This window comes from Lacerta agilis, chromosome 14 (assembly GCF_009819535.1).
Source record: "Lacerta agilis isolate rLacAgi1 chromosome 14, rLacAgi1.pri, whole genome shotgun sequence".
Taxonomy (NCBI): Eukaryota; Metazoa; Chordata; class Lepidosauria; order Squamata; family Lacertidae; genus Lacerta; species Lacerta agilis.
This window is the reverse complement of record NC_046325.1, coordinates 1,849,724-1,863,436: the sequence shown is the minus strand read 5'-3', so window position 1 is coordinate 1,863,436 and position 13,713 is coordinate 1,849,724. Positions and strand designations below refer to the sequence as shown.

The following is a 13,713-nucleotide window of genomic DNA, read 5'->3' as shown; positions in this document are numbered from 1 at the left end:
CCGTTGGTGCGGGTGGGCTGTCGGAAGGGGCGCCCCTTGGCAAACGCCAGCGCCACGGCCACGTACTGGAAGCAGGAGACGTAGAACAGGGTGGTGTTTTCGAAGCCGCGCACGGAGTCCTCGTCATCGCCTTCCGGCGCCGACCCTGCGGTGATGTCCGCCGGGGTTGTGCTGTTGGGAAGAAGGCTGCAGGTCCTGGAGGAGGAGGAGGAGGAAGAAGAAGAAGAAGAGGAGGAGGAGGAGACCCCCATCAAGCTTGTTTGCTTACACCTTGCCTTTCCCCAAAGCTCAAGGCTGCGGACAAAGAGAAAAGCATCTATATCTATATATATAAAAATGTAAAAGGTGGGTGTTTGTGACCGATCACCTTTATCCGTAACCGCTTGACCAATTCCGTTGAAATTTGGACACAAAGTTCCATGGCCATATGGGAGTGTCTGTGCACACTTACATTGTACAGATAGCACACCTTTCACCGGTAAAAACGTGATTTTATGCAAAACAATATAGCGCCCTCCAGTGGACGTCTGGAGAACCGCCAGAACCGTTAAAAACATTACTTGCTGGATATACCGCCGACTCAAAACATTTCCAATCTAACATCAGGAAATATAACTCATGTTTCCAAATGACAGATCTCAGGGCCAATCTTTAAAATTATGCAGTTTGGATCTTGAGACAGATTGTTTCTCACATGGACAATTGTATGTTGCATGTTCTATAGTCGGAAAACCAGACAACCTATATATCTTCACAAACAATGCAACAACAACAAAATATAGGGTACAGCTAGTGCTATATAAATGTACGGTATACGTAATGGACTCCAGGTGCAGCAAGCCAGCTTTCCCCGACCCGGCGCCCTCCAGGGGTTTGGGATGAACGCTCCCAAACTGCCAAGTCTGGGAAGGCTCCTTATGAAACACCCCGACTTTGAAGGAGGAAGGGAGCGGCGAGAGCCAAAAAGAGCAAGCCATTAAACCCAAGCCCATCGCTTAAATCCCGAGCAACCCGAATCAGAGAATTGTAGGGTTGGTGAGGGATCCCCCAAAGGCCATTTAGTCCAACCCCCTGGAATCGCAGCCGAAGCTTCCTTGACAGACGGCCACCCGGCCTTTGCTTAAAAACTCCCAACAAAGAAGAGTGTGCCACCTCCCGAAGGGGAAACCCCCCCCTGCTGTCAGACTGCTCAAGAGTTTCTTCATCGGTATATTTTATTTGTTGTTGTTGTTGTTGTTCAGTCGTTCAGTCGTGTCCGACTCTTTGTGACCCCACGGACCAGAGCACGCCAGGCACGCCTATCCTTCACTGCCTCCCTCAGTTTGGCCAAACTCATGCCAGTCGCTTCGAGAACACTGTCCAACCATCTCATCCTCTGTCGTCCCCTTCTCCTTGTGCCCTCCATCTTTCCCAACATCAGGGTCTTTTCCAGGGAGTCTTCTCTTCTCATGAGGTGGCCAAAGTACTGGAGGCTCAACTTCAGGATCTGTCCTTCCAGTGAGCACTCAGGGCCGATTTCCTCCAGAATGGATAGGTTGGATCTTCTTGCAGTCCATGGGACTCTCAAGAGTCTCCTCCAGCACCATAATTCAAAAGCATCAATTCTTCGGCGATCAGCCTTCTTTATGGTCCAGCTCTCACTTCCATACATTACTACTGGGAAAACCATAGCTTTAACTATACGGACCTTTGTCGGCAAGGTGATGTCTTTGCTTTTTAAGATGCTGTCTAGGTTTGTCATAGGTTTGTCATTTTATTACTATTATTGATTAAATCTGCATACTGCCCTCCATCTGTGGATCTCAGGGAGGTTCGCGACATAAAAATACAGCATTAAAAACACAACATGCGTCATGACAATGAACCAAAACAAATCGATAACCCCCCCCCCAAAAAAAAACATGTTTAAAGGATGTCCATCAGCGCAAGGTCTGGTTAAAGAGGAAAGGAATTGTGGTACTTTACAGTGGGAGAACCCAAACTGAAATCAATGGAAAATGTAAGGAGTCGTGTTATGGATTGGTTACAATACCATCAGTTACATGAAATGTTTAAATTAGATAGGATTTTTTTTGTTTTGTTTTGTGGACCAAAGCTCACAATTCGAGAAAGAACTTCTACAAAATGCAGAGAAACATTTGTCTAAAATGTATAATTTGTTATTAGACTGGGAAGCAAAAGACGAGCTTGTTCAAGCCTCATTGACACACTGGGCAATAGATTAAGGGACCCCTGACCGTTAGGTCCAGTCGCGGACGACTCTGGGGTTGCGGCGCTCATCTCGCTTTACTGGCCGAGGGAGCCGGCGTACAGTTTCCGGGTCATGTGGCCAGCATGACTAAGCCGCTTCTGGCGAACCAGAGCAGCGCACGGAAACGCCGTTTACCTTCCCGCCGGATCGGTACCTATTTATCTACTTGCACTGTGTGCTTTTGAACTGCTAGGTGGGCAGGAGCTGGGACCGAGCAACGGGAGCTCACCCCGTCATTGCGGGGATTCGAACCGCCGACCTTCTGATCAGCAAGCCCTAGGCTCTGTGGTTTAACCCACAGCGCCACCCGCAATAGATATAGGACACAAAATGGATTTTAACCTCTGGGAAAAAAACTCTGGAAAAGTGACTTAAAGTTTACAGCATGTTATTCTTTGAAGGAGAACTACCTGAAAATGATTTACAGGTAGCATTTAACTGGGGGTAGGCTTGCTAAGATGTATAAGACTGAAATCAGGTAAGTGCAGGAGTTGCAAAGAGGTTGAGGGAATGTTCTTTCATATGTGGCGGATTTGGAAAAGGGTAAAAGAGTATTGGGAAATGATCCATGGTGAATCGAAAAAAATGTTTAAAAGTACTTCCCCCCAAAAAAACCTCACAGTCCTTTCCGTTGGGGTTACAGTAACTCAGGCTGAAATTCCCAGGTGTCAAAAAAGGTTATTTATGTATGCCACTACTGCGGCTAGTGTTTTGTTAGCCCAAAAATGGAAAATGAGCGAGATTCCCAACCAAAGAAGAGTGGCCAATTAAGTTGACAGAATATGCACAACTCACAGACTTAACATATAGAATAAGACTGGAAAACGTTTATGGAATATATGGGAAATAATTGTGTACAGGTTAAAACGCTGGCAGCATTAAGATAAATTCAACTGTGTAAACAAGTTTTGATGGATCCAAGAATGGAATACTGAATGGTATAGTTTTTGTAAGACATGCAGGGATTTACGATATGGAAAATGAACCATGGAAAGAGAAGAAGGGACGAATATCTTAAGGACGTAAAATGAGTATTTTAAATTGTAAAACAGGAAATTCAATAAAAATTATATATAAAAACGCAACATGCATCATAACGACGAAAAGAACCAAACCAATACCCCCCCCCCAGCACAGTTAAAGGATGTCTTTAAAGTTTTCGTATGGCGCTTAAAAGGTGTGTGACGAAGGGACCAGGCGAGCCTCCCTGCAGAGAGCATCCCACAAGCAGGGGGGGCCACTGCAGAAAAGGCCCTGTTCCCCGGAAGAGGCGAACGACGAGGAGCCTCAGAGCACGGCTGCAGAGGCATTTTGCCCTCCCCTGCCCCAGACACCTCGCCCCCCGGACACTCACCCGTTCTCCTGGCTGTGGTACCAAGGCTGCCCCCGGACGAGGAGGAAGGCCCCCACCTGGAAGCCCAGGGATAAGAGGATCTGGGTGAAGACGGAGAGCAGGAGCTGGGGCGACACCAGGCTGGTGGGCGGCCGCTGGGGGACCAGCTCCCTCCATGCTCGGTTCAGGCTCACTGGCGGGAGGGAGAAGAGGGGTGGGAAGGTGGGGCGGAGGGTCCTGCAGCCCCTCCTTCCCCGTACCAGGCGCCCACCCCACTTGTGCAGGTGGGGGGCTGAGGTCAACCCAATTCTGCACGCAGGGCAGGCCAGCCACCATTCTACACCCCCAAGACCCCCAGCCTTGGTCCCTGGGGAGGGAGGGGAGCGCCCACAGCCTTCCCTCCGGGTGCCCCCCACCCCAGACCTTTACCAGGGCAGGGCGCTTCGTTAGTTTGTTACTACGTAGCTAATTTAATTGCAAGCCACTTATGCAAGGGGTCCCCGGCCACCTTCGCACCGGATGTTGAAGGCACTGCCATGCGCCTTTAAGGAGTCGTAGCTCCCCTCCCGCAAAGGATCCCGGGAACCGTAGTCTGTTACGGGCGCTAGGAGGTCCCTGCTACCCTCAGAGAGTCACGTGAGGACCACTTACTGGTGAAGGCCAATGACATGATGATGGCCACGTCGATGAAGAGGTACTGCACATCTCCCAGGTTTCCCTGGATCTGGAAGAGAAGGGAGAGGTCAGGCGCAGCCTTCAACAATCCCGTGTGGTGTGGTGGTTAAGAGCGGTGGACTCGTAATCTGGTGATCCGGGTTCGATTCCCTGCTCCTCCACATGCAGCTGCTGGGTGACCTTGGGCTAGTCACACTTCTCTGAAGTCTCTCAGCCCCACTCACCTCACAGAGTGTTTGTTGTGGGGGAGGAAGGGAAAGGAGAATGTTAGCCGCTTGGAGACTCCTTCAAGTAGTGATAAAGTGGGATATCAAATCCAAACTCTTCTTCTTCTTCTTCCCGCAATCCTGCAAATACCTGGCCCTGGTAATTTCCCCCTTGCAGGTCCCCCTGAAATAAGCTCAGCTCGCTGAGTATGAGACCGTTCATCTCACGGTCGTGGGTTCAAGCCCCGTGTTGGGCAGAAGATTCCTGCGTTGCAGGGGTTGGACTAGATGACCCACAGGAACCCTTTCAGGCGGTACGGTTCTATTAAATACATCTATTAAATAAATTTGTTCTGGCCACTGTGAGAGCAAGATGCTGGGCTGGATGGGCCCCCATTGGTCCGGTCCAGCAGGGCTCTGCATACGGAAGCCTGGTGCGATAGCAGAGCCTCCACACCTAAGGGCAGTCTAGCCCGGAATACAGGAAGGCAGGAAACGGGAGACTTGTTGCTGTTGTGTACAGGAGGATAGACTCGATGGGCCCCCTTGGGAGTGATCTGGCAGCGGTGGTCGCCTCGCGCCCTTTACTCACCGAGTAGAGGAGCAGGACGCTGAGATACTGGATGATGCTGTAGAGAGCCATGAACTTGAAGACGCAGAAGGAGGTGACCAGAGCTGCGCGGCCTTCGCTGGGAATGAGAAATAAATAAATAAATAAATAAATAAATCTTTATACCCTGCCCACCTGGCTGGGTTTCCCCAGCTACTCCCAACAGAACATTAAAAACACGATAAACAATCAAACATTAAAAACTTCCCTAAACAGGGCTGCCTTCAGGTGTCTTCTAAAAGTCAGAAAGCTGTTTATTTCCTTGAGATCTGTTGGGAGGGCATTCCATAGGGCGGGTGCCACCACCGAGAAGGCCCTCTGCCTGGTTCCCTGTAACATGGCTTCTCGCAGGAAGGGAACCGCTAGAAGGCCCTCGGAGCTGGACCTCAGTGTCCAGGCTGAATGATGGGGATGGAGACGCTCCTTCAGGTATACTGGATCCTTTGAGGCCGTTTAGGGCTTTCAAGGTCAGCACCAACCCTTTGAATTGTGCTCGGAAACATACTGGGAGCCAATGTAGGTTTTTCAGGACCAGTGTTATGTGGTCTCGGCGGCCGCTCCCAGTCCACAGTCTAGCTGCCACATTCTGGATTAGTTGTAGTTTCCGGGTCACCTTCAAAGGAGACCCTTCAACGGAGAGCGCATTGCAGTAGTCCAAGCGGGAGATAACCAGAGCATGCACCACTCTTGAGACAGTCTGTGGGCAGGGAGGGTCTCATCCTGCGTACCAGATGGAGCTGGTAGGCAGCTGCCCTGGACACAGAATTAACCTGTGCCTCCATGGACAGCTGTGAGTCCAAAATGACTCCCAGGCTGCACACCTGGTCCTTCAGGGGCACAGCTGCCCCATTCTTGTCAGGATTCAACCTCAACCTCAACGAGGAGAGGCACATGGCTGTCAACAAAACATGGCGAAGCGAGTGCACTACAAATCCCAGCATGCATTCCAGCCACCCACCCCACCGCCGCAAGGAAGCCGGACGCGAGGCTCAATTTGCAAGTCCGCCAAATTCCCTGGCGATCCAGCCAGCTGCCACCTACCGGACGAGATCCGGGACGCAGGAGATGTTGGGCGTCTTGGAGGTGAAGGGCGAGGCCACAGAGGCCTCCAGCTCGGAGAGGGAGATTCCGGCGTGAGCCCGCTTCAGCGCCTGAGGAGGGGAAGGGAGGAGAGCCGTGATGGGCGTTACACGCAAAGAGAAACACCTTGAGCTCGGCCCTGGGTGCAAATCTGCTGCCACTGTAACAGGACGCAGGCAAAAAGCGGCTTCGGCGACTTACCCCGCAGTCGTTGGCTCCGTCGCCACACATCCCCACGTAGTAGCTGGAAGGCAGAATGAAAAAAATAAACCTATGCTGCCAATACTCGTGGTAAATCAGTATACAATCAGCAGCACAAAAACGGCGCACACAAATCTACCAAACCATTCCGCGTATAGAATTCTATATTGGTAGTCCAATCAAAAAGAGAGCAATGCAAAAAGTCAAACAAAGAAGCCACAAAAAGAAAACTAATTCAAGTTAGTACAACAGGACAATTTCAGTCTTTAAATGTCTTTAGCCAGGCTCCTGTAGATATAGATGAGAATAGGTCCAATCAGATGATACGCACAGATGTTGATAGATGGAAGCAAGTCCAATCAGATGGAATATTGAAGATGTGACACACACAAATTAGACAGGGTGCCGGCGTTTGTCCCCTGTTTCGCCCATGGACAATTTTGGGCTTCTTCAGTAAATTCTTTCCCAGGATTTACTGTATATTCATACATACAAATTTACATGTTACATCTCATCTAAACTAGAACATCTAGTCTTCTTCTTCATCAAAATATACTTTCTCAAAGATTTGGTACATTTGCACACTTTCAACTTCATATGCTAAGTTCTTTCTTGGCTTAAGCATTTATTCATTTAGCAGAATGAGGCAGGTTATGCGAGGCAGGGAGGGAGACGGGACCAGACCCCCCCAACCTCCCGGAGCCGGGGCTGCGATTTGGGGAGCCGCAATGGCAGGGACTGGCACTCACTCCATCTTCTGCAGGGCTTCCACCAGCTGGGTCTTCTGGTCGGGGGCCATGCGGGCATAGACAGTTCCGCAGAGGAGCAGCTGCAACGGAGGCAGAAGGGGGCGTCTAACTAAAACCATCCCAGCCCCACATGGGGCAGCAGTTCTAACCCACCCACCCCCTCCGGAAAGCGTGAAAACCCAGGGCGCTTCTGCAAGGAGAAGCAAGACAGCAAAGGCAGATGAGGAATTACGGACCTACAGGAAAGGAGACGGCAGGATCCGACTTGGACCTGCGACAGACCAGGGTTCAAATCCCCACTCTGTGCCCATGAAGCTCGCTGGGTGCGGTCTTGGGGGCCCTGTCGCTTTTGGCCCGACTTACCTTGCAGGATTGTTGTGAGGACAAGGACCTGGGTTCAAATCCTGACTCTGCGGCCACCGGTCCACCCTGCTTGTTCTCTGCACTGACTGGCAGCAGTGGCTCTCCAAGGGTTCGGATGCAGGAGACACCTCTCCCCCCCCCCCAACCTACCCGGAGATGCCCCAAGCAAGGTCTGAACCTGCCGCCCCCCCCCCCCCCGTTCTCTCTGAAGGACATACCTTGGGCAGGAGATCAGGGAAGTGGTCGAGGATGACCGAGAAGGACTTCCCACCGACCGCGAAGTGGTAGCTGGTGTCCGGGTGGGGGGCAGGGGGCTGGACCTCCTTGTCCAGCATCAGCTTGATCTCCTGGGGGGAAACGGGAACGGCTCTTTGGTCTTGGTGGCTAGTTTGGAAACTGTGCTAGATGAGCTGTTGGCCTGATCCTGCAGGATCCCTTTGCATTATTGATGCCTGCCCCCCAAACTAGCCATAAAAGTGGGGGTTTGCTGCTGCAGTTGGAGGGGGGGACGGACGCCTCACCTCTTTGCTCGCCTTGTCCGATATTTCCAGCGCAGGGAGCTCGTCCGCGTACTGCCAGTGGATGGTGGCCGGCTGCCCGTCCCTGGGAGGGAGGGCCTCGGTCAGAATCACCTTCCCCTTGGCGGGGATCATGCCACATTCACGCCCCACGGAGATGGCCGTCAGCAGGTTATCTCCTGACCACGGAGAGGAGGAGGAGGAGGAGGAGGAGGGGCAGGGGCAGGGGCAGGGAGAAGAGAAAGACCAGGGGTCAGCAAACTTTTTCAGCAGGGGGCCGGTCCACTGTCCCTCGGACCTTGTGGGGGGGCCGGACTATATTTTGGAAAAAAATATGAACGAATTCCTATGCCCCACAAATAACCCAGAGATGCGTTTTAAATAAAAGCACACATTCTACTCATGTAAAAACACGCTGATTCCCGGACCGTCCGCGGGCCGCATTTAGAAGGCGATTGGGCCGCATCCAGCCCCCGGGCCTTAGTTTGTGGACCCCTGAGAAAGACCGTCACAGCAATGCAGTATCCGTTGGGGGGTGGTGCTAGGCACCCCAGGTATCCTGGCCCCTAATTCCACTGCCCCTGGTCCTGCTCTAGGGTCCTAATGGCTGGTGTAATTTGGTTTGTTTTTTTTAAACCAACTTTTGCAAACATTTTAGCCTTTAGAAATCTAGTTTACCTTCCTCTCTCCCTCCCCTCCCTTTTGTGGTGATTTATTTCATATCTTTTTTATTACTGCATATCCAATTCAAATATATTTATACATTTTCCCTTACCCTACTCCCTTAATTATCTCTTACTTCACGTGTTTATATGAATCCCGCTGAATTTTTAAATTTCGTTTACAATACAGTGGTACCTCTGGTTGCGTATCCTTCAGGTTATCCATGTGGCAAACCCGGAAGTATTTTTCCGGGTTTCGCCACACGCGCATGCGCAGAAGTGGTCTACACGTACCGCAGATGCGCAGAACAGGAACCTCCGGTTGCGAATTCCTCGGGATCCGACCGGGGCTCTGGAACGGGTCCCGTGCGCAACTGGAGGTACCACTGTATGTCCTCAAATAATCAATAATTTCTCCCCCATTCTATTTTTAAAAGTCTCTCTTCTTGATTTCTTATTCTTCCGGTAAGTTTTGCCATTTCTGCATATCCCGTTCGTTTTAATTGCTGATCTTCCTTAGTCGGAACTGTTTCTTCCTCCCATCTTTGGGCATGGACCGTTTGAGCAGCCGTGTGTTTGTTTACTTATTAAATTTGTATGCTGCCCTTCGCCCGAATATCTCGGGGCGTTTCACAGGACATTTTGTTGTTTAGTCGTGTCCGACTCTTGGTGACCCCATGGACCAGAGCACGCCGGGCCCTCCTGTCTTCTGCTGCCTCCCACAGTTAGAGGATCCATGGGTAAAGTAAAGCCAGTTATTACTTCAACAGTTGTTTAGTCGTGTCTGACTCTTTGTGACCCCATGGACCAGAGCACGCCAGGCACGCCTATCCTCCACTGCCTCTCGCATTTTGGCCAAACTCATGTTAGTAGCTTCGAGAACACTGTCCCACCATCTCATCCTCTGTCGTCCCCTTCTCCTTGTGCCCTCCATCTTTCCCAACATCAGGGTCTTTTCCAGGGAGTCTTCTCTTCTCATGAGGTGGCCAAAGTACTGGAGCCTCAACTTCAGGATCTGTCCTTCCAGTGAGCACTCAGGGCTGATTTCTTTAAGGATGGATAGGTTTGATCTCCTTGCAGTCCATGGGACTCTCAAGAGTCTCCTCCAGCACCATAAATAACAACAATTTATGTTAAGATCAATATATTAAAATGTTATGGGAAAGAATCGTTCTTGTGCGTATGTGTGCAGGGGGGCTCATCAGCCTGGGAAGGGAGCCCATCTAAGGGAAGGAGAACTCTTGAACCTGAACCTCCGCTGCCCCACCTCCAGGCCCCAGCGCACCTGTCACCATGACGAGGCGGATGCGGGCCCTCTGCAGCTCGGCCAGGATCGGGACCGTCTCGGGCTTCAGCTTGTTCTGGAGCACCACCAGGCCCAGGAATTCCATGTTGCACTCGATGACGTCTCTGCAAGGGAGAGGGGTGCGTCAGAGAGAGAGAGAGAGAGAAAAGGGGATTGTAACTGGTGCATGTCAGGGGAAATGAGGGGCAGGGAGAAGGAGGGCGGAGGAGACAGTAGAATCATAGAATCCTAGAGCTGGAAGAGACCCCAAGGGCCATCCAGTCCAACCCCCTGCCAAGCAGGAAACACCATCAAAGCATTCCTGACAGATGGCTGTCAAGCCTCCGCTTCAAGACCTCCAAAGAAGGAGACTCCACCACACTCCTTGGCAGCAAATCCCACTGTCGAACAGCTCTCACTGTCAGGAAGTTCTTCCTAATGTTTAGGTGGAATCTTCTTTCTTGTAGTTTGAATCCATTGCTCCGTGTCCGCTTCTCTGGAGCAGCAGAAAACAACCTTTCTCCCTCCTCTAGATGACATCCTTTGATAACAACCTTTCTCCCTCCTCTATATGACATCCTTTGATATATTTGAACATGGCTATCATATCACCCCTTCACCTTCTCTTCTCCAGGCTAAACATACCCAGCTCCCTAAGCCGTTCCTCCTAAGGCATCGTTTCCAGGCCTTTGACCATTTTGGTTGCCCTCCTCTGGACACGTTCCAGCTTGTCAGTATCCTTCTTGAACTGTGGTGCCCAGAACTGGACACAGTATTCCAGGTGAGGTCTGACCAGAGCGGAATACAGTGGTACTATTACTTCCCTTGATCTAGATGCTATACTCCTATGGATGCAGCCCAGAATTGCATTGGCTTTTTTAGCTGCTGCATCACACTGTTGACTCATGTCAAGTTGATGGTCTACCAAGACTCCTAGATCCTTTTCACATGTACTGCTCTCAAGCCAGGTGTCACCCATCCTGTATTTGTGCCTTTCATTTATTTTGCCCAAATGTAGTACTTTACATTTCTCCCTGTTAAAATTCATCTTGTTTGCTTTGGCCCTGTTCTCTAATCTGTTAAGGTCATTTTTTTCCTTTTTCCTTTTAAGTGCTTTACTGATCGAAAACTTCTTAACAGAAATGTACAATAGATATTACAGGCAAAATGAGAAATAAAAACAAACCATTATTCATTCTTTTAACTAATGCTTCCTTTGCGTATCCATTTGTGATTACGTTTGTCAAAAACAGGCATTCCCCAACCTTCGGCCCTCCAGCTGTTTTGGGACTACAATTGCCATCATCCCTGACCACTGGTCCTGTTAGCTAGGGATCATGTGAGTTATAGGCCAAAATATCTGGAGGGCCGAAGGTTGGGGGGTGCCTGGTCAAGATCTCCAATCTTTCCCTTGTATTCCCGATTCAAATTCTTGAAATGCGCACTTGAACTTTACTTTCTCCATATTATTTGACTTACTATAAATTTTGCTTTCTGCAATTACCCTATTTGCACACCGAAGCTCAATCAAGACCTGCCAAAGGACTGATCTTTTGACAATGTTCTTTTATATAAACTCTGTAAATATCCCACTCTCTGGAGGGGGGGAAACATCTGTAGTGTCTCTTAACCTCGCTGATAACCTTGCCAGTTAGGCGTATTCTCTTATTTTGCCAGTTTGATTTAGATGGGATATCCTCTCCCTTCCAACCTTCTGTGGTTAGAATTCTGGCAGCGACTGGAACATGCATAAAATACTCTCCTCTCCTGTATTTTTGGGGGGATTTCGTTTTCCGTAATTCCTAGCAGGAAGGGTTCGGGTTGTTTTTTAGGGAAGGAACATTTCAACATTTTCTTCAGCTCGTTACAAATCATTTCCCAAAAGTGTCTGATCTTTTTGCTACAAAATAGAAAATTCTTTCCAGTAGCACCTTAGAGACCAACTGAGTTTGTTCTTGGTATGAGCTTTCGTGTGCATGCACACTTCTTCAGATACACTGAAACAGAAGTCACCAGATCCTTAAATATAGACATCTTTTTGCTGTTCCGCCACATGTGGATCCATGTGCCTTCAGCACCCCTGCATTTCCAGCAAGCGCTTCTCCCAGATCTGAACATTTTAGCCAGCTTAACAGGCGTAAACACCTAACGGAGGAGACAATTCTGACCTGCTGATGTGCTGGATCTTGTGCCAGGTGAACTTGCTCTCCAGCCGCCGGCTCGCCAGAGCGATGACCCGCAGCCCTCGGCGCGTGTAGGACTCCAGCACGGCTGAGAAGGTGTCTGGAACTGAACGGCGGCACCGTCAGGCGTTACAAGGTGGGGAGGGGGCAGGAGAGGAGCCCTACGGTTGGATCGGGCCAGTGACTCATCTCGGAGGGGCCAAGTAACCCTAAGAACCCAGGAGTCCCGATAGACTGCCACTGAACCTGGAGGTTCCTTACAAATGGGTTGGGTCAGTGGCCTGCCCAGTCCAGCACCCTGGTCCTGCATTGGTCAGGCAGAGGCCTCGACTGGGAGACCCGCAAGCAGGATCCGAGCCCAAGGGCAACCCGTTCCTACTCCTGCGGTTTCCAGAACCTGGGATTCGGGAACATTTAGTACTTCAGGCTATGGAACCATTGTAGCTAGTAGCTTGCATCTGTTTTTTCACCTACTGTTTTATTTGTACATGGCTCAGAGAGCTCTTTGTTTAAGCTGGCTGTTCTCAAAGGGGGTGTGTGTGTTGCGGCCCCCTGGTGTGGCAGGAGAGGACGGCGAGGGTGGCAGGAAGACTCAAGGGCCGTCAAAGAAACGTTTAAACATTTCAGCGTCGTATAGTATCAAAATATTATTATTATTATTATTATTAATTAAATTTGTATACAGCCCTATACCCGTAGATCTGAGGGCAGTACAGAACATAAAATTACAATGTAAGAAAACACAAAGTACAGAATAAAAATAAAAATCCACAATCAATCCAATAGTGTGTTTTTTTTAAATTATTTGCAGAATATGAATAGATATATATTAAAAACGAGGGCAGCAAGTGAAACTGCAAACTGATACCTCTCACTGGGTTTGGACACATACAGTACATATGTAAGAGGCTCGTTTATACTTATATTTGGGGAATGATTTGTGTCTTCATGCAGCTGCATTGTTTCAAACTTTCTGGATGTCCCATCGTACCATAAAGCAGTTGTGTTCTATGCTATGAATCATGCACAGCTAGGAGTCATTTCTGTTTCCCAATGTAGTCATTTTAAAAAATCGGAGTGGAGTGAGCAAATTTTTATTCTGGAAGTGTGGCCCAGAGAAGAAAGTTGGGAGAACCACTGGTTTAAGCAGTTGGCACTTTTTCGACCCTTGGGGATAATATATAATTTAAGGAACATTGGCTCCCAGGACGTTTCCGAGCACAATTCAAAGTGTTGGGGCTGACCTTGAAAGCCCTAAACAGCCTCAAAGGCCCAGTATACCTGAAGGAGCGTCTCTATCCCCATCGTTCAGCCCGGACACTGAGGCCCAGCTCCGAGGGACTTCTGGCGGTTCCCTCCCTGCGAGAAGCGAGGTTACAGGGAACCAGGCAGAGGGCCTTCTCGGTGGTGGCACCCGCCCTGTGGAACGCCCTCCCACCAGATGTCAAGGAAATAAACAACTACCTGACTTTTAGAAGACATCTGAAGGCAGCCCTGTTTGGGGAAGTTTTCAATGACTGATGTTTTAATGTATTTTTAATCTTTTGTTGGAAGCCACCCAGAGTGGCTGGGGAAACCCAGCCAGATAGGTGGGGTA

At 49.8% G+C, this 13,713-nt stretch overlaps 1 protein-coding gene across 1 annotated transcript in view; it reads right to left on the bottom strand.

The window, feature by feature from the left end:
* Positions 1-13,713, bottom strand: part of LOC117058463 (probable cation-transporting ATPase 13A3) — a 43,391-nt gene that overhangs the window by 4,044 nt on the left and 25,634 nt on the right. The window contains exons 19-29 of the mRNA XM_033169643.1: positions 12,102-12,222; positions 9,934-10,058; positions 7,990-8,165; positions 7,687-7,815; positions 7,106-7,185; positions 6,357-6,399; positions 6,117-6,226; positions 5,058-5,154; positions 4,236-4,308; positions 3,606-3,777; positions 2-195 (exon numbers count right to left, since the gene is read on the bottom strand). Of these exons, the coding sequence (XP_033025534.1) occupies positions 2-195; positions 3,606-3,777; positions 4,236-4,308; positions 5,058-5,154; positions 6,117-6,226; positions 6,357-6,399; positions 7,106-7,185; positions 7,687-7,815; positions 7,990-8,165; positions 9,934-10,058; positions 12,102-12,222 (1,320 nt within the window). The remainder of the gene's footprint in view (position 1; positions 196-3,605; positions 3,778-4,235; positions 4,309-5,057; positions 5,155-6,116; positions 6,227-6,356; positions 6,400-7,105; positions 7,186-7,686; positions 7,816-7,989; positions 8,166-9,933; positions 10,059-12,101; positions 12,223-13,713) is intronic.